The 19,159-nt window shown below is 46.9% G+C and overlaps 1 protein-coding gene across 1 annotated transcript in view; it reads left to right on the top strand.

Moving 5' to 3' along the window:
• PXN (paxillin) overlaps nucleotides 1-17,794 on the top strand; it is a 44,473-nt gene extending 26,679 nt beyond the window's left edge. Inside the window, exons 4-11 of the mRNA XM_059827906.1 lie at nucleotides 1,890-2,029; nucleotides 2,404-2,605; nucleotides 3,118-3,253; nucleotides 13,597-13,767; nucleotides 14,112-14,285; nucleotides 14,844-14,925; nucleotides 15,272-15,420; nucleotides 17,455-17,794. Of these exons, the coding sequence (XP_059683889.1) occupies nucleotides 1,890-2,029; nucleotides 2,404-2,605; nucleotides 3,118-3,253; nucleotides 13,597-13,767; nucleotides 14,112-14,285; nucleotides 14,844-14,925; nucleotides 15,272-15,420; nucleotides 17,455-17,721 (1,321 nt within the window). The 3' untranslated portion in view covers nucleotides 17,722-17,794. The remainder of the gene's footprint in view (nucleotides 1-1,889; nucleotides 2,030-2,403; nucleotides 2,606-3,117; nucleotides 3,254-13,596; nucleotides 13,768-14,111; nucleotides 14,286-14,843; nucleotides 14,926-15,271; nucleotides 15,421-17,454) is intronic.
• The last annotated feature ends 1,365 nt before the right edge of the window (nucleotides 17,795-19,159 follow it).

Raw genomic sequence — 19,159 nt, 5'->3', positions numbered from 1 at the left:
GCTCAAGCTGCCTTCTATAAGTGGAAACAAACACTGCACTCCCTGTGTATGTTATGTTGCCCTGTGTTGGTTTTGATTACCTCTGTTGTTAAGAGGCCTTTCATACTCACTTCAAACATTGACCTGGCCCTTTTGGTTTGCTCAGCTGCAGAAGAGGTAAGGATGCATCAGACAGAACAGGATCTGGATTGTGTTGTGAAGGATACAATCCAGAGACAAGTGACAAATCCATCCCCCTGTTAAGCAGCCTGAAAGTTTTTTAGGAGGTGGGTGGCCTTTGGGTTATTTATCCTGGGGAACTCAGTTACCTGTGGCCTAGCAAGGATGTGCATTGACTTGAATTTTCAAGTAAATTAGAACTTAAAACTTTCATCTCAGTAGATGATATATAGATAACTAGTGTTTATACTTGCAAAGGCAGCTGCTTTTACACTGAGAGGCTGGAGGAGTAGCCTATATGGTAGGACAGACCATTCTGCTGACATGGGGATGAGTGAGGAAGAGGCTGTCAGAACTTCATCTCTGATGGCCCTGTACAGTGCACTCTGTCCTGAGTACCTTCTTACAGTGTGGAGATTGGTGTTTCTCTGGTGTCGTGTGCTAATCATGCCTAGCTCTTTCTGCTGAGCAGGAAGTTGCTTTCAACCAGAACTAATTCTGGGTAGAGGCAGGCATATCCAGAGATGGCCCAATGGAGGCAGTAATTGCAATTTTTTTCAGATGGCTGCATGCAGTTAGTACAAAATGGAGGTAATTACAGCCATAAGTCCTCCTGTGCAGGGGTCTGGCATGGCTTGGTTGAATTGTAGCTTGTGTGCTTGGGTCAGGAAGGAAGTATGCCCTCCTCAGACTGCATTTTTTTTTTTTAGTCTGAAAAGAAAGGTAATAACTGCCCTTACAGAATTTCATGCTTGTCGCTGGTGTTATAGGTGTCAGAGTCCTAAAGCCTGTTACATATTAACTTTCTGAGCATAATATGGTAGTGTGCACAAGACAGAAGTTGCCATTTTGGATTTGGAAAGTATCTTTTTGATGAAATAAGAACCTCTAGAGCATGAGAAATTATTTCTCCATTTGTAAAACGAGGAGAAAATAATTTTCCTGCCATTTACAATGGGAAAACTGTTATTACAGTGTAATTACTATAAAAATCACTGTATTGGTGCTAAGTTTTGCTTTGAAACAGTTTGCAGTTGTGTGTGGTAAATGGGATCACGCATATAGGATAAGGAATAATTACAGCCAGTGTTTTATACATGCTTGTGCACAGGTAAACTTCTTTCAAGGCTTGTGTATTTAACACAGTAGAAAATAGTTTCAAATTACTTTCTTATAAATTGATTAGAGTTCCCCAAATTAAAGGTTTGAGGACTTGAAAAGAGACCTTGAGTGCTGCAGGAGGCTGCCACATAACCTGCTGCTTTTGACTCTTTGTTGATGGCTTGAGGTTTGTACTTTGCCTCTTTCTCCAGTCTGTGCTGGCCCTGCATTCCCTTGCTTCAGGGGGGGAGGTTTTTGCTGCTTGGTGTGATGTCAGCAGAAACAAGTCATTTTCCTGTATGCCAGCTAATGCTTCTGCTGCTGTTCTATGCATCTTGGATCTGCAGACAGTTAACTCTTTGTTACAGGGCTGTACAGCACACAGTCCTAAAACCTGAGGCCCTTTCCATCAATGCTATTTCTTTGTAACTGACAACTCAAGATGTGGCTAAGCAGTGCCTGCGCTGTAGTCATTTCACAAAGCACACATCGTCTTTCCCCCAGAGCTAAAAGCATCGGCTTGAAAAGAATACAGTACATGTGTAAACTTTGTGAACCTAATGTAAGTTTCCCTCCATCCTTCTGCTGTATCTTGATGTAGAAGTGTCACACTCCCCTTTTATCTTTAGTTTCCCGAACAAGCAGAAGTCTGCAGAACCGTCTCCCACAATGACTAGTTCCTCTCTGGGCAGCAACCTCTCAGAACTGGACAGACTTCTTCTGGAACTGAATGCTGTTCAACATAATCCTGCCAGTGGCTTCCCAGCAGGTAAGGAATAGCAAGACATTTGGTGTGAGCAGATAGTCTGATTCTCAAAATAGTAGCATACTTTTTCCTTCCAGCATCCTTATTGAGGGAGGCCCCTCCAGCTCCTGATCAAAGATTGATTTAGTATGGATGGGATCTCTTGAGGTCTGTGGTGCAACACCCTGCTCAAAGCAGGGCCAACTTCAAAATTGGCTTTAACTAAAGTTTCAGAGTTAGATTAGGTTGCTTAGGCCCTTGCGCTGTTAAGGTCTGAATATCCTCAAAGATGGATGTTCCACAAGGTTTCTGGGCAATTTGTTGCTCTTGTCTGTGATTAGCATGTATGTATGGACTTAGGGGTCTGAATGACTCTTTTCTGCTCCCCCTTTCTTAAGACGAAGCCAGCAGAAGCCCATCGCTGCCCAGCGTTACTGGACCTCACTACGTCATCCCGGAGAGCAGTAGCTCTGTGGGTGGGAAGGCTGCACCCCCTACAAAAGAAAAGCCAAAGCGAAATGGTGCACGTGGGATCGAAGATGTGCGTCCCAGTGTGGAAAGCCTGCTGGATGAGCTGGAGAGCTCTGTGCCAAGTCCAGTGTGAGTAGTGTTTTGGTGGTTGCTGGCTTGGGTGGGGCAGGGCAGGCTCTTGTGGGAATAGTGACGGCAGCGTAGGGGCAGATGTTGCAGGAGAGTGACAGACAGAAGATGCGCTTTGTCTAAAGGGTCGGAAATCAAGCAGGCATGTGAAGATTATCTGCTCCTGGATGAAAAAATACTTCAGTTATGTTACGAGAGGTGGATTGTTTGAACTCAGATTTATAACTGATGGCAAATACCCACTGTCTGACAAAATGAATGTTTGGTCATCGTCCATTTCTTAATGGATGGTGTGCGTGTGTACACACTCATGTTAGACTTGGCAGAGAGACAGGACCTGCGTGCATTGTGGAAGCTAGGCCTGGGGGAGGGCTGGCCAGGGTGGGCAGTGGTGATGAAACTCGTCATGCTGTGCTTGCTGGGGGAAACGGTGGGACTTTCAGCCTAGGAGTGCTCTCCCAGGCTTAAACATACTTTTTTTTTTTCCCCCCCTTTTTTTTTTTCCTTGTCAGACCTGCAATCACTGTGAGCCAAGGCGAGGTGAGCAGCCCCCAGCGGGTCACTGCCAGTCAGCAGCAGACCCGTATATCTGCTTCTTCAGCTACTCGAGAACTGGATGAGCTGATGGCATCTCTTTCTGACTTCAAGGTACCCTATCATGACAACTTAATACTTCATCTTGTTCCTTTCCACCCCCAGACTCTCTTGCTGTTAGCCATATCTGCTGACCTTGTTTGGTCTCCCAGAATGCCCTCTTTACCTCTCAAACTTGCTCCAAGAAACTTGCTGTGGTGATATTTGTGCTTTCTGCTGTAGGTGTTCTCAAGTGCTATAAATTCTCATCACTGGCAGGGTAAGGCAGTAAGGCGGTTCTGGGGTCTGTTTTTTCCTGCAGTTCTGCAGTTTGTCTGTTTGCCAAAGATAATGAGCTTAGTTACCGCTCAGTACAGGGTGAATTATTTTGCTGTGCTACAATTTAACAAGAAGTAGGGGAGCATGAGACACCCGTCTGCTTACTGACAGAGACCAGACTCTTCTGTTCTGTCGGATGACCCTCCTCTTTGGGGTGTATTTTTACCCTGATGTGCTTTCCCTGAGAAGGATCTTCCAGGCCTGTGGTGTGAGCACTGAAGCCTTTGCATCAGGCAGCTGGGGACTTCAAAGGTTTCCATCTTAAAACATTATCTCTTATTCATCTCAAAATGGGATTAAAGTCTGAGCTTCTTGTGGGTGCAGAGGATGGCAAATACTATTCAGAATCTTGTTTGGAAGTCAAACTACTGTATTGGAAAAGAACTGCTACTTCAGTCACAAGTAGCACATAAAAATCCCATAATAGGATAAGCTCAGGAGTAACATGGCCATGGTCCTCTTGATATGTGAAGCACTCGGCATACGTACTTGGATAACTTGTTCTTTATTCATATAGGTATGTTATCATTCTTGCACTACATGATTAACTGTGGAGCTTATTTTCATGAGACTTCATTTACACATAATCATAGAAAAATGAAAAATATTTTCTCTTCTTACTTTCTACTTTCAGCTGCTTTGCTTATAGCCTTACTGAATTATTCACTTGAATAATTCTGAGAGGTGGAGAAAGCAAATATCCAATATATTCTCTTTCTTGTCATTGTTGGGTTTGCCTTTCTTGCATACACATACAAGTCTACTTTTTAATCCTAAGAAAGTCCCTAACTCTTTGTTTTTTCCTCATATGGAAGATTCTGCTGATGCTTGGTGTTTCTTGTCTGTGCTGAACCTCCATCTCCTCCTACCATAACTGTAGGTGGGGAAGCCAGAGCTGAGGAATGTTTTGTGAGGAGTGGTAGACAGGACATTCAATGACAGCTTTGCTGTTTGTTGTTCTCTCTGTGCCACCATTCATGTGAGCGCTTTTGATGTGTGCTGTGGGTTTCATGGAGGTCATTACAATACCCGGGGTTTTGACCAAGTGCGTGAGTTCAGAACCCAGCAGTGAGTATGCATGCTCTGCAGGACTTCGCTTGCCTTGCACTTGCTGGAATTGAATTCAGTCTGCCATTTCTGGCACACGTACTTCATTTTGTGAGAATCTAGAAGTTACTGTTTTCTCTAGGCTTACTGTAGTGTGTATTTAGTCAATTGCAAATATTGACACCTTAATGTTGCCTTTTTTCTTCATATTCAGTCCTAAGGTAGTGTGCAGGATAAGCACTAGTGTCTGTTCAATCTGGTTGAAAAACTGCACTGTTGCGAAGCTGGAGAGAGTTCCCACCTGTGCTGCTGGCATACCCTGCCTTGCTCCTTCTGCATGCTGTGGGAGCTTGAGCGTTATGGCCTCGTGCCCCTGCTGCTTTTATCAGGGGTCAGAAAACAAGCTCGGGGTGTGGTTGCTGCCACCAGCCTTTGCTCCTAGGTGAGCTCTTGGCAACTGAGAACGACCTTGCCTAGCACAGGATTTTCTTGCAAGATACAAGGTGGGGACATTTTTAAGTGTTCAAATGCTTTGCGGTCTTGAGAAAAGGCCTTAGAATCTTTGTGCAACTCCAATAAAATCTGCATGACAGAGACTAGATGCTTTCTGTAATACTGCTCGCCTTCCTGGCTTAGTTTCTGGTTGAGCTCTAAGAGCAAACTGAACTGCAGCAAGATGTTAAGATTTGGGTTTTATAAACACAGCATTAGTATTTTTGTGAGGCATTGAGCTCATTTGTGTCTAAATGTTCTTCCTGAAGCACGAAGAACATGGTTTCTGTGATCATTTTCCTTTTGTTAATATTGTCATTAACTGTTTTTAACAGTTACTTTCCTTTTTCTTGTCTTCCAGGTTGCTTCATTTTCCCTTCAGTCCTTTTTGTTTGTTTTTACCTCCTCTGCTTGTGCCAACTAGTGGTGTTAGCTTGTCTGTAAAAATATATTTCTACTCTGTACCTGTGGCAGGATGTAAGGGAGAGAAGTGGAGTCTTTGCAAAGGTGAAAGATGAAAGGCTATCGTTCGAGTACCAGACCTGTGTATGGTTGCAAGAAACAGGACGGAAAAACTAAGTATGATGTGTAATTAGTTGGAGTTGGTACAACTAGAAGTTGCAGAAGATGGGGATGGGAGGAGTAGAGGCCCTGATGTTTAATTTCCTTCATACCCCAGAGTAAAAGGTGCTATTACAGACCGATACATTACCCTTTTATCATCTCTTGCTCGCTTTAATGAGTTGCTCGTTCTTTTTGCTTACAGAATCCATTTGATTTTGGTTATCTGGCTCATCAGTCAGTGGGCACTGAGATTACTTAATGCACTTGTTTTTTCAACCTCTGCCATTTCTGTGTAATATGATGCCTGCTTACTGCATAGCTAGATGCTTGCATTTAACTATTCTATTACTGTTGAGTGTTTAACCATTGCTCTGATTTTGGAGCTAGTATGTTTTTAATATGCTGGAGATACTTGCTTTTGAGCGAAATGGTAGTCTTGCCTTGAAAATGGCTGACTTCATTTTAGGAAGTCTGGAAACTGAGTGTGAACCACAGCATAAAACCAGGTTACTTTTTACAGGTGCATGCAGCTTAGGCAAAATACAGGAGGAAGGCAGTAGTGGGAAATTCCCCCATTGTAACTACTGAATATACTTACTAGTCCTTTTTGTCTCTGCTGTGACTGTGAGTCTTGCTGTGCTACTCGAGGGGAGGAGCGATCTGTAATGAATTGTGGTCCCCTATTGCTCTTTTCTTTGAGTGCGGTCTCCCTGTAGTGCTGTTGTGACTTCACGAATGTGTGCGTGTGCACCAGCTCCTGACCCCTCGGGATGGTGGCAGCTTAGGTCAGCTGAAGGTATATGTCTCTTCCATCTACTGGCAGATTTTATACATGTTCTGGTTAATTTTATCCTTTTATTCATGATAAGTATCCCAGAAAGGTAAGTAAAGATTGAGATACCTACCATACATGGGCTTAGGAAGTTATGTGCCCCACTACCTTACAGCATAAGCATCCAACTTCTTGAGGCTTCTTTGGAAAATGTGACTAAGAATCAGAGCAGGTCTTGATAGCTCTTGGATTTGGAAATCCTTTGTGGAAAAGTTTTTAAAACTGGGAGAGCTCAGCGTTGGTCTTAGGATGACCTGCTGTGTGAACTTGTCCAAGCCACTGTTCTGATTTTCTTCTTTTAAGAAAAAGGACTAGTGCCAGTTCGTCTCCTAGAGCTCAGCCAGGAACCACTGAAAATGCGGAGAGGAGGGCCCATGATCTTTTGTTTTCAAAAGACCCTGTAAGTCAAGGAGAACCAAAAACTCTGTATCAGTCACTCTTGCTAGAGTGTATTTTGGATCAAAATTAATCCTGATTTTATTACAATGTAAATGTGGAGCGTTTGGCCTAAGGGGAAGGGACTAATCTAGCCACCTAAGCAATGCTTACAAGGGCGTGGAGTGACTGACAGACTTGTATAGATTCAGTATGTGTCGCGTCCAAGGTGAGATTAGTGATGTGAATAGAACAAAGGCCATGTGATCTGTTCTTGCTGTGAATGCCCTGAAGCTTTGTTTTCATTGCCATGTACTCAGCCAACTGGAGCATTTTATTAGTGTATCAAGAAGAAAATGTCATGCTTTGTTCTAGTCACTGATTGCTTTTTTTTCAGCTTTGAAATGTAAAATTTACACTGACGCTGAGTAAGTTAATGTGACCTTTACTCATAGTCTAGACATTCCTGGTTTTGTAGCTGGCTTCCCAGTGGCCGCTGCATGCCCTCATCGCAGCTGCAGGTGAACACATGAGCTGTCACTTAGAAGGAGGGCATAGGAAAAGGATCTCAATGGCTGTAGAACTTCATCTCCTGTAATCTCATGTGAAGAGCAGCACAGTGTCATGCTGGTTCTGCTCTTTGATATCTCATTTTCCTTCCTTACTCTTGGAAGTAAGGCTTTGGATCAAAATGGCTCTTTGATTTGGAGGTTGTGATTGTTATAACGCTTAATTCTTTGCTTTTTTTCTTCTCCTTATGTCAGTCTTTATCTTTTTCTCTCCTTATTCCTTCTGTCTCCTTTTTGCAGACTAGTTCCACTATGTCTCTGATTTCTGAACCCTTCCTAGAACCAGTTCCCAGTTCAGCAAATGTAGACTCCAGCAACACTCCTCACAGTTTAACAGTGCTGTGCCATTCCAAACACCCTTCTGCAAGTCACAGTGGGGACTCAACAGTGCCAGCACCTGCCCCCTCAGCAGTCCTCTGCATTGAGGAAGGCAGTAAGACTGTAGTTCTGCCTACTTCAGGGCATTCTGCCACTCCTCCACGCATGCCCTGTGTGCCACAAACGGTCCCTGCGCCCCCACCACGGGTCTCTTCTGGTTATGCTACTCGTGGGCAGCAGATGACCTCTGCAAGCTTGGTTTGGCTGAGCAGAGAGCCTGAGTCTTCTAGAAACTCTTCCCAGGCTGTGCCGGCTTCCAGTGTGGAGCTTCTGTGTAGATCTGCTAATGTGGAGGCACAAGGCCTAGAGAAAGATCTGGCAAAAGAGACTGAGAAGAAGGAGCAGAAAACTGAACCCAGAATCTCAAATGTACCAATTTCAAATGCTTTAAATGGTCAGGGGAAGGGGCAGATATCTAAAGAGCTGGATCAGCCGGGAGCATTCGGGGACAATTCAGCCCTTTCTTCCCAGGGCAGAAGTGTGGAAACAGCATTAGATGAGCTGCAGGCCCTGGAGCTGTCTGCGCATGTGCCAGATACACATGCAAAGAGTGACAGTGGTTTGAATCCTGTGTATGAACCTTCTGTTGTGCTCCTGGATCGGTGGCATGTCTTCCCAGACACTAAAAACCAGTTGGGCTTTGTAGTGGAGCAAGGACAGGAACTAAAAGCTGAAGTACCGCATGAAACCAAGTTAGATGGCTGTCCTGATCTGGTCAAGAAGAGGCAGGGCAGAGAGAGAACTAGGAAGGCAGGTACTGCTAACATGAACAAAGCCAGAGGAGACCAAGAAAATGAGCAGTTCAGAAGCTCTGCAGTCACACCGGAATCTCCTGAAAACGTTTGGAAAGCTGAATGGGATCTGCCATGTGTCTCCAAACCACCCATTGAGAGGATTTCTGCATCAGGCCAGGCAGGCACTGAATGAATGTAGGAGTAGGATGAGTGCTAGCTAGGACTGTTCTGACAGCGTACTAACATTGTTGTGTGTGTTCTGAGTGTGCCTGGACTCACCCACACTAACAGCATGCAGCTCTGAGCAATGTTACTGACAGCTGCATGTCACGGAGGTGTGAAATCCTCTGCTTTATCTTGTGGTTTCTTCTGCATGTCAGTCAGCAGCACAGAACATGGCAGTTTGTAGGGACTTCCCTGTGGAATGGACTCTTACTCCCTAACTGAGGTAAGGTTCAGTCCATAGAGGCCTCTGAAAAGTTGAAAGAGCTGTTTCATGCCACTGGAGGATGTTCCTGACTTGGGATGGCAGCTCCTCTGCTCTGCTCGCCTTTTTAGGTCTCGTTGCTGGGGATGTTAGTGTTCCTTCCAGTGCTGGAAGTACACTTTGTGCACCAGACATCGCTGATCAAGAGTCTTATGCCTGTAAAGGGCAAATGCAGAGAGACTGCTCTGTGTCCTTGTGATGCTGCGGTTTCTTTAATGCTCAGTGGAGTGGTCATGCTGCACCTCCTATCTTGGCTTCCTGCTGGTTAATCTTTCCCTTCCTTTTCTAGATAGTTATTTTTGGCTGCTGTGATTATCGTTACGGGGTTTTTCCTTGCACTGAGTCACTGTTCTGGGTTGTGCCAAGAGGAATTTTGGCATTGTGGAATAAATGTCATCACTCTTCCTGCTCACAGTTGTCACTAATGGCTTGAGCTTGTGCTGCTGCATCTTGGGGCTTGCTCTGACATTGCTCTTCTATGCTGATACTATTACCTTTGTCATTTAGATTAAGTCTTTAATCAAGAGGACAAAAGAGACTGCGAATGTGCATCCAATGTATCGTGACCTCTCTCCAAGGCGTAAACTAGGTCCTGCCATATTTCACAAGACTGAGTCCCAAGATCGCTTGATTGAAGAGCTGCAGGACAGACTGGGCATCGCTGAACAGGAACAGGAAGAATGGAAAAGCCAGGATGACTGGCTGACAGCAGGGGTCATTATCACTGCTAGACCCCAGGGGGAAGAGCAGAATGGTGGACAGCAAGTAGAGAAGGTAGAAAGCAGGGATATGTGCTGGGAAATTCCAGCATGTCCCTCTATCCAGATAGTATTGTGTGGAGGTGCAGATTAAGTTTCTGAGTGTCCTAAGCAACACAAAATGAAGAACTAACTCTTTCTACTCACCTTTGTCTGGCCTGAAAAGGGAGCTGGCACTCAGGTCCTAGTTTTTGATGTTTAAGAATTGGAGTGGGATCTGAGGGTGCTGCTGATGGTATCTGTTTGGGCAGTCTACTACTATCATATACCAGATGTCCATGTGGGGATTATTTTTAAAACCACGTCTGTCATAAAAGCGTGCTTTGTTTTCCCCAATACTGTACCTGTGCAGGAAGTTCTGGGTGCAAGATGGTGCTCTTCCTTGAGGTACACAGGGAAACACATTTTCTAGTTCCCTTCTCTTTCTTGCTGCTTTTTCCCATTAGATAAACATAGTGGTAACAACTGGCCTTCCTGTTACAGGAAGTGCTTGTTGCTTCCTCTTTGGATTTATTCACCTTTCTTCTTCCTCTGTGTCTTTCTAGGTGGTTTTTCCTCCAGAATCCCCACTCCCCCCAAGGAGGACGGTCTCTGTTCCAGCCTCTCCCCCACTCCAGCGTTCCAAAGAAGCTGCAAAGACAGTCCCTGCTAGTGCTGCTCCCTCTCATCTCTCTGGCCCTGCATCTTTCCTCCCACTCCCACCTCAGCCTTCCCATGTGCCAACTACCCCAGCTCCTAGTCCAGTCTCCTCCTCTTCCTTCAGCTTGGCTCCCCAGCCTCTCTTCCAGTGGGAAACTTCTGATGATGATTATCATGAGCTTTCTGTTGTCGGCACCCCTCCTTCTGAAGATCCTAGGCATTCCTGTTCTCCCCAGACCTGGACCCCTAGCACCAAGACAGTTGTTTCTGTTGGCTGTCAGACTGAAGATGATGCTTTCTTCCCACAGATGCAGGCAGGCTTCTCTCTTCTGGTTTGTTCTTTTAGCAGTGTTTTCCAGTCTAACTACTGCTGCCAACTTGATAGCTCAGTAGATGTAATGTTCAGGTAAAGGCTGGTACTGAACTGCTAGATAGGAGAGAGGACTCACTGCTGATATCTAGTACCAGCTGTGCCTGTCTAGCGCCGTGAAGTACACGTCTGTGCAGTAACCTGCTGGGGGGTGTGTGTGGTTCCTGTCTGTCCTGATGATCACTTTGTGCAGCAGGGACTCTGTTTTCCTCTGAGATGAGGAAGGTAGCTCTGAAACACAGGCTGCAACTCTCCGTGCCACAATCTCTCTTGGAGTGGGGGGAGTAAAAGATGGCAAAATCTTGATACTGGAAGGAGCAAATCGGCAGTCCTTCCCGTGTTTGCCTGTTGAGACAGGTGTCCACAGTGTGAGTGGATTTTGGGGAGGCGATGGTATGATCAAGAGCTGTGTTCTGCATCTCCTTTCAGGGAAGGGCTGCAGCTCCAGGATGGTAGGAAGTCTTAATGTCTATGAGCAGTGCAGTGGTGTGCAATGTTATGTGTACAGACAGCTCTCAAGCAGTGAGCAAGGAAACACCTCTGCATCTTGAACTGTTGTACTTTTCAGGTGACCTCTGCTCCTCCCCTTGTCCGCAGTGCCAATCTGCTGGCTGCTGTCACACCCCTGGGCCCCCCCACCCCTGAGAAGGCAGGACTTCCTTTCTCTTTCCTCAGCATGGTGTGCTCTTCTGGTCGATGTGTGCTGCAGATGCTACTAGGATCTACTCTGAGAGCTCTCAGCGCCTTTAATGTAGATGATATCCTATAGTGCATGGTTTGCTGCTCGTACAGCTCCTAACTGAACTTGAGTGATGGCAGATCTCATGGGTGAAGGGTGGGAATTTGAAGGGCCTTTGCATGATGAATTTATGTGGATGCTGTGCTGAGTGTCCCCTGTAAACAGCAGGCATTGCATGCAAGAGGTGGAAACAAACCTCTTTCAGGTGGAGACTCATCTGTGAGCTGTCAAGAAGGTTGGATCACCAGGCCGGGTAGAAATTGTAGTGTGCATGGTGGTTGTGCCTGCACTGAGGTCAGCTGTGGCTTGCAGGAGTGTGTGGTTGCTACATGTTGAATTCATCTCATCTCCTTTCTCTCTGGATGGTATTCATCATTTGTGCGTGGCATTTGTGCCTGCCCTGCCTGGTGGCCCCAAGCCCCTGGTCAGAGTGAGAGAGGATGTGATACTCTCCACATGGTCCAGCCCTTTTCCTCCTGCTGTGCCATGCAGGAAGCCCTGGCTTTGTCCTGGGACTCTGGCCTGGCTTTGTTTACAAAGGCCTGTTGTCTTCCTCCTTTGAGAAGTCTCCTTGTACTGGTGTGCTTTGGAGACATTCACTGTAACTGTTTGGTAGCAAATAACTGCTGCGTGGCAGAGGGTTTGTTTTAGGCTCAGGATGTGGAGGGCGTGATGGGGCTGCTCTGGGCTGCTGGACTAGGAGATGGCTGGGAGTAGAGAGGAAGGGAAAAGCTGTGTGTTAGGCTCCCTTTGGAGTCATTCTGCATGCAAGGCAAGGCCGATGAGCGTGTGTGTAAAACTAAAATTATGTATGTCATGAGAATTTTTATACAAATGAGTAGAAACCAGGGTTTGTCATTGACTAAACTAGTTGACTACAAGTACAACCAGCTGTGGGACAGGGAAGAGAGCTCCTCCTGTGGCTGGAAGGGCAGGTTCTGCCAAGGCTGTGAAGCACTTCAGCGTATCCCTGCTCCCCTGGCTGTGCTGGCAGCAGGCTGGTGGGTTGTTCACAAGTGTAGATTTTATGTCTGTTTTGATCTATCGTCTTAGTAGGAGAAAACGTGCTCCAGACCAACATCTTGGGGAGGGATTTATTTGGGTGTCTCTAAACCTGACAGTAGCTATTGCCGTGCAAAGTCAGCTAAAATAATCTATATTTCATTATTGTAGTTTGCCTGCAAAGGGAGCTTTGGTGGCCAAAGAGAATATATACTTTGTTTATAAGTTAATGAACCTAAGTAAAACATTTCTCCCCTTCTCTGGGAAGCCTTTGTGTATGCTGTGGTGGTGTGAGTTTCAGAAACGGCCTCTGAGACAAGTATCTTAATCCCTTTCCCCCCACCCCCGTGCATTTCCAGCGATCCGACAATAAACGTGGCAGTCTTTCCATTGCAGTCCTGTCTGCTAGGGCTCTGCTGTGGATGCGCTGCCCTCTCTGTAGGTAAACAGGCAACTTGAAAGGAGTTGTTTTCTTTCTGCTTCCACTTGCTTAGCTCAGGTGTGGGATGAGAGCCACCTGATGGGGTGAGGGACACTTGCCAAAAAGATCTGCAGAAGCTGGTGCAAAGGGAGAGGGAGGGGAAGGGAGAAGTTATTCTAGCTGAAAGGGAGGTGATATGAGGAAGAGGAGAGGGCTTTCTGTCAGAGAGGAGGGAGTGATAACTGGGAGAGAGCAACAGCATAGAAATAGAGAGAGGTCAAGGGGAAGGGGCCCTCTGGATGGCATTTCTGCTTTGTCAGCTAGCCAGGAACTGATGAGGTAAAGGGAGATTTTTGGCAGAGGCTCAGAGATCACTGTACTGACTGCTTGGGATCTGCTGGTGACTTCTGCTGTATGCGCAGTGAAGGAAAATCAAGTTCTCAGTTCACAGTTCTGCTGTTACACATCCCAGGGTCTCTGCATGTCTCTGCATGGGCAGAATACATGTGTGTACTTGATCCTGGCTCTCACTGGCTTCTGCAGAGAGTGTAGCTGTCTCCTAGCAATCTCCTGTCTGTCTCTACAGAGGAGCCACTGGCAGCAGCAGTAGGCATTTATCTTGTAAGCACAGCAGCACTCGCCTTACAGTCTTTTGTTTTCTCTTCCCTGCAGTTCATGGCACAGGGGAAGGCTGGGAGCAGCTCCCCTCCATCCACAGCCTCGAAGCCTGGCAGTCAGCTGGACACCATGCTGGGAAGTCTCCAGTCTGACCTGAACAAACTGGGTGTAGCTACAGTTGCCAAAGGTGTCTGTGGAGCCTGCAAGAAGCCTATTGCTGGGCAGGTGAGTTGAAGGTGGTGTCTCATTGCTGCATCTTGGGCTGCAGCTGGGAGTAACGGGGAGGGCTGTTTCGTGAGGCTGAAGAGACTGGAGATGCTGGAGAAACTGAAGTACTCTATTTATCCACTGGCTAGGTACGCTGTAAGCTCCTCCAGTGACCTCTACCCTGCCCTTGAGGGACTGCCCTCTCCTGAGATGATAGGTAATTCAGTTTTCATGCTACCCCAGTCCAGGGCTCACTTGAGTAGTAGAACTTGTCATTCTTGCTGACCTCCAGCTGGTATCTTGTCATGTGGTCTAGGGGAGAGGGAGATAGAGTTGTCCTTCATAATTTGTCTTCCCAACAGGTAGTTACAGCCATGGGGAAAACCTGGCACCCTGAGCACTTCGTCTGCACCCACTGTCAGGAGGAGATCGGGTCACGGAACTTCTTTGAGCGGGATGGTCAGCCCTACTGCGAGAAGGACTATCACAACCTCTTCTCCCCTCGCTGCTACTACTGCAATGGGCCGATCCTTGATGTGAGTTCCCTGGGGGGATTAAGGGCGCTGGCAAGATGCTGCAGGCCTGGGTGTTAAAAACTCCACTTCACCCATGTGTCTCTGGGTGGAAGATTTTGTTTGGGGACTTCAATTTTTCCTTTGCCCTGGCTCTGTAAGGGAAACAACTTGGCCCAGTCAAATTCTTACACTAGCGAGAGGAGTTAGTACCTCTTACTTGTAACTGAAGTTCCTTCAGAACCCCACATTGCTCTATCATTCCGGTAACGATTCCTCAGCATTTGTCTATTGGTAGCCTGTAGTAACAGGCACCAGTGCTAGTCCTGAGAGCTGGACGGGGCCCTGTATAAGGGAGGAAGCAGTGTGTAAGATCCTTTTAGGGTAAAAAAAAGTGTGCCATGGGGAAAGCCTGAATGAGCCAGAGGCGGGGGAGAATTGACTCAGCTCTCTAAAGGACAGTCTATTTTAATGCACGCTCTTGTCAGTACCAACATGAATGCGTTCTTCCCCCCACCCAGACCCCCTTACCTCTAAGCTGAAGCAATAATTTACGTGACTTGCACTTTGTCTTCTGAACAGAAAGTGGTGACGGCTTTGGACAGGACATGGCACCCTGAGCACTTCTTCTGTGCCCAATGTGGAGCTTTCTTTGGACCTGAAGGTATTGCTGGTTTATGCAATCTCTTCCCTGAACTGCAGACAAGTGTATAAGGCAGGGCTGCTATTAGGGGACAGCCTGAGAGATGACCGGGGAACTACTGAAGACGGAAGGTCCGAGGGATATAGCTGTTCATGGGGGAAGGATGCTAGCAGTAATCTTCTCCTTGGAGAGGAAGGGTGTGCATGTGTGGGCATGGGATAGGAAGGGCAGCAGAACAAGGAACAGCTACCTGTTGTGTGTGTACGGCAGGGGAAAGGATAATCCTACCCACACTGGTTACCCCGCAAAGCTTGGCTGTCCATGGGTAAAGATCAGGAGCTGATGCTCTTTGCCTCTCCTTTGGCAGGATTTCATGAGAAGGATGGCAAAGCCTATTGCCGCAAGGACTATTTTGACATGTTCGCTCCCAAGTGTGGAGGCTGTGCCCGGGCTATCCTGGAAAACTACATCTCTGCCTTGAACACCCTGTGGCACCCTGAATGCTTTGTCTGTCGGGTAAGAAGCCCAAGGTCTTTTGCTGCTGCTGTACGACCCCTCTCATTTCCACCCTGCAGGCATCTGGTCCCTTATCAGGAAAAGGCGTCTGTGGGGCAGTGAAGGACAGCCAGCCCCACAAGATAAAAACATGTCAGCAACCAAACACCTTCTTGTTCCTCTGCCTGTTTACATTAAACTTTCTAGCTGCTTTGCTCTTTCTGTTCCCAGCTGCAATTATGGGCTTCTGCAGCAGCTCACAGATAAACAGAGACATTTTCTGTGACCTTTAAATAATTATAAGCTAAGCTTCTCTCTAAGCACTTGCCTCAGCAATCAGATTTTGAGGATCTTCCTCCTATGCTCTGTCTGACAATGTAAACTAAAGAGACTGACCTTGTTCAGGCAAATGTGCAAGTCAGTGAAATAGTGGCAGGCTCCATACAACAGGCATAATAAACAGGAATACTGCAGATTAAATGCTTGGCACTCCTTCAGAGAGCCTTGTAAGTATTAACTCTTACAGGCCCCAAGAGATGAGCAAAATCAGCCAGTGTTTCCTAGAGTGGGAAAGAAAAGCAGAGACCGGAACAAGCAGCAGAACCACAAGCTGCCGATTCCTGGTATGATGCTCAGAGCAGACTGTCACTATGCTGTTGGGACTGTCTGCCCAGAACTATCTGTGGCTCCCAGAGTGGTGTGCAGAGAGTGGAAGCAGAAGGTGGCAGTCCTGGCTGTGTGGGGCTGGGGAGGGCTGTGCCTTTTTGTGCGGAGATTGAGACTTCTGTCAGGGAGTTCTGCTTTCCTTTCCCCCTGCTGCCACGCTGCGAGTTTTAGTGGGGCCAGCACTGATGTCTTTCACGACATGAGATGGGATGCTCTTCCTGTTTTTGCTAAAGCAGAGCAGACTTTTCAGCTGTCCTGCTGATTGAGGGAGGAGACTGTTTATTGAACTGATTGTCAGCATTAGAAAAGTCTTGGACTCGCTGCAGGCAAACTGCATCATTCGTCCCAGTATTGCGAGTGTTTAGCTGTCCATGGCTCTGCATGCTGTTTGCTGGACTCCTTTGTACATGTTGGTGTCCAGCTGTGTGTGATACTGTATATCCTTCCTGGGGAAGAGGATGGTGTTAGGGCTGAGCAAAACCAGGATTCTGGAAGTCTGGCTTCTCTGGTCCTTGCTGCCGATCTGTTTGGTAAATCTGACAGTATCCTCGACTCTCCTCCACACCCAGCTGCCTCAGTTTCCCACTTGCACAAGGAGGGGAGTCCCACCCAGTGGGTGCTAACTGTTGCAAGTTCTGAAGTGTAGCATCCTCAGCTGCGTGACACTGAGGGGGATGAGGAGCTCTGGACACTAGTAAGTGCATAGCTGGTGTATCCTCTTTTCCTCATCTATTCAAAATCATTAGCACTATAGAACAAACAGTTTCTCCCAGTAGCAATGTGTGTGTACCTGGTGGAGACGTTTCAGGATGGATGATCCTGTGCAAAGTGTACCTGCGTAATGCCAGCCGTTCTGGAGAGATCACTTGTAAAGATTAATTGTGCCTCATTTTCTCAGCTGGAACCAGTCCCATGTTCATCAAAATTCTGCTGCATGAGAGACCTGTGTTGGTCCCTGCTTCTGCCTGCCATTGTGGGGAAGCTGGAGTGAGACTGAAAAAAAAAAAAGAAAAAAAAAAGGGGGGGGGGAGGGAAAGGTGCTGCAGTGTTTCCCATCTCGGGGGAAGGAGTGTTTTCCTTTCTCCTGGCTGGACACATCTGATAGCTCATCTGTAGTATTTTCTTTGTAGAAGTGAAACCAGCTGGGGGAAGGGGCATGGTTAATTCCCTTGCTTATGGCTGTATCTGTCCATCTATCAGCCTTTCCTTGGAAACTCTTCTTGATGGACAGAGATTGGCTCTTTGGACAACAGGACGATGCTGAAAGGCAGCAGTTCACCCTGCTTACAGTACAGCTGGGCTGTGTCACAGAACAGAGGAGGCTTGTGGAGCTGCCCGTGTCCCCAGCTTGTTATACAATCTGTCCCCTTCTGCTTTATCCTCCTGCAGGAATGTTTCACACCATTCATCAATGGCAGCTTCTTTGAGCATGATGGGCAGCCCTACTGCGAGGTGCATTACCACGAGCGTCGCGGCTCGCTCTGCTCCGGTTGCCAGAAGCCTATCACAGGACGCTGCATCACTGCTATGGGCAAGAAATTTCACCCTGAACACTTTGTCTGTGCCTTCTGCCTCAAGCAGCTCAACAAAGGAACCTTCAAAGAACAGAACGACAAGCCCTACTGCCAGAACTGCTTTCTCAAGCTCTTCTGTTAGAGGCATCATAGATGGGCGCTAAGCATCTTTCTGCCACCCCCTTGGCAGTTCTGTCTCTCTGAACATTACTGTGATTTAGAAACCTTACCAGGCAGGGGAGGAGGGTGGGGCGGGGTGGGGTGGGAGTGCTTTCTGCTGCTATGGAGAGGCAGTAGATCCGGAGATGAGATGGACCATTAAACTGGAAATGCCCTTGCTGTGTCTCAGTAGAGAGAGGCCGAGTCCCCTCATTACATGTGCATGTCTGTGTGTGTGACTGACAGCTGAGCTTAGCTCGAGGGCTCCAAAAGGGAGACTTCACCCAGCCCCCTCCTGGCAGAAGGAGTTTTTGCCAGTAGTTTCAGCCTGTGTCAGCTCTCTGGGCAAATTGTGACACTTGCAGACAACACAGCCCTCTGCTTCGACACCTCTTTCTCAGGCTTTTGTCTGCACGCCTGCAGTCTGAGCAATAGCACAGCGAGGGCACCCTGTGATCTCAGCGCCACCCTGGCTCCGCTCACTAGAGCCACGTGGCATGTGTGACTTGCTGAGATCAGAGCATCAGCGCAGGCAGCCAAGACCCTGCAAGGGTCTCTCCAGTTCCATTACACTGTAAGGAGATGATACCACTTTTTTTTTTTTTTTTTTAAAGAGGAATCAAGATGTTACTGTGTGGGGTGGTGGGTTTTTTTGTCCCTAGTTTGTTATTCCTGCCTTTTCTCAACACACTGGAGCAGGAGATGGAGTAAGCCCTGACCGTTCCTCAGCACTGATGTCTGCTCCTGTGGGTGACATCCTGTGCCAGGCACCTCCGTCAGCACCCAGGCCTGCTCAGGGTGTCTGCTCCCCTTGCCTGCTGCTCCTGGGAGAGAGGAAGAGTCATCATCACTTCTTTAAGAGCAGCATTTTTCATCCATCCCTGTCATGAGCAAGTATGATGTGTGTATGTTTATCTGGCCTGAAATTTTCCCATCTTTTGGGACCTGAAACTCTCACAAGAGCAGGGAGAAGTGGAGGGGTTTAAGAAGCCAGGGAAAAAAAATTCCAAACTTTATATCCTTTCTTCTTCCCCTCTTTGCTAATAAGACCTGTCAGCCCTTGGTATTTCCCTTTTCTGTGCTCTTGTTAAATGTGTTCTACTGAGAGATGCTAGAGCAATAACCTTTTATATCGACTGTTACTGGTATAACAAGTCCCTTGGGTCAGGTGTGTGTGACACACTTGCAGTTTTACTATCGAAGTAAATACTGTATCCTGTCTTTGATAAGAACTGTAGATTTCTACACTGATTTTGAATTCATATCTAATTTACTTTTAATCCTCTTATACAGAAATTGGTTTTGAAGTGATTTTAAGAAAGCAACTTTTATATCAAGCTGTGCTGTTCTAGGCAGTATGCCAGTTGTGCTGGTTTACTGCATCTGTAACCTCAACGCTTTGTTAAGCCTAACTAACATTG

The sequence above is a fragment of the Gavia stellata genome, chromosome 21 (genome assembly GCF_030936135.1).
Source record: "Gavia stellata isolate bGavSte3 chromosome 21, bGavSte3.hap2, whole genome shotgun sequence".
NCBI classification, from domain to species: domain Eukaryota; kingdom Metazoa; phylum Chordata; class Aves; order Gaviiformes; family Gaviidae; genus Gavia; species Gavia stellata.
Note: the sequence above shows the minus strand (reverse complement) of the source record. Positions and strands in the feature narration are given on the sequence as shown.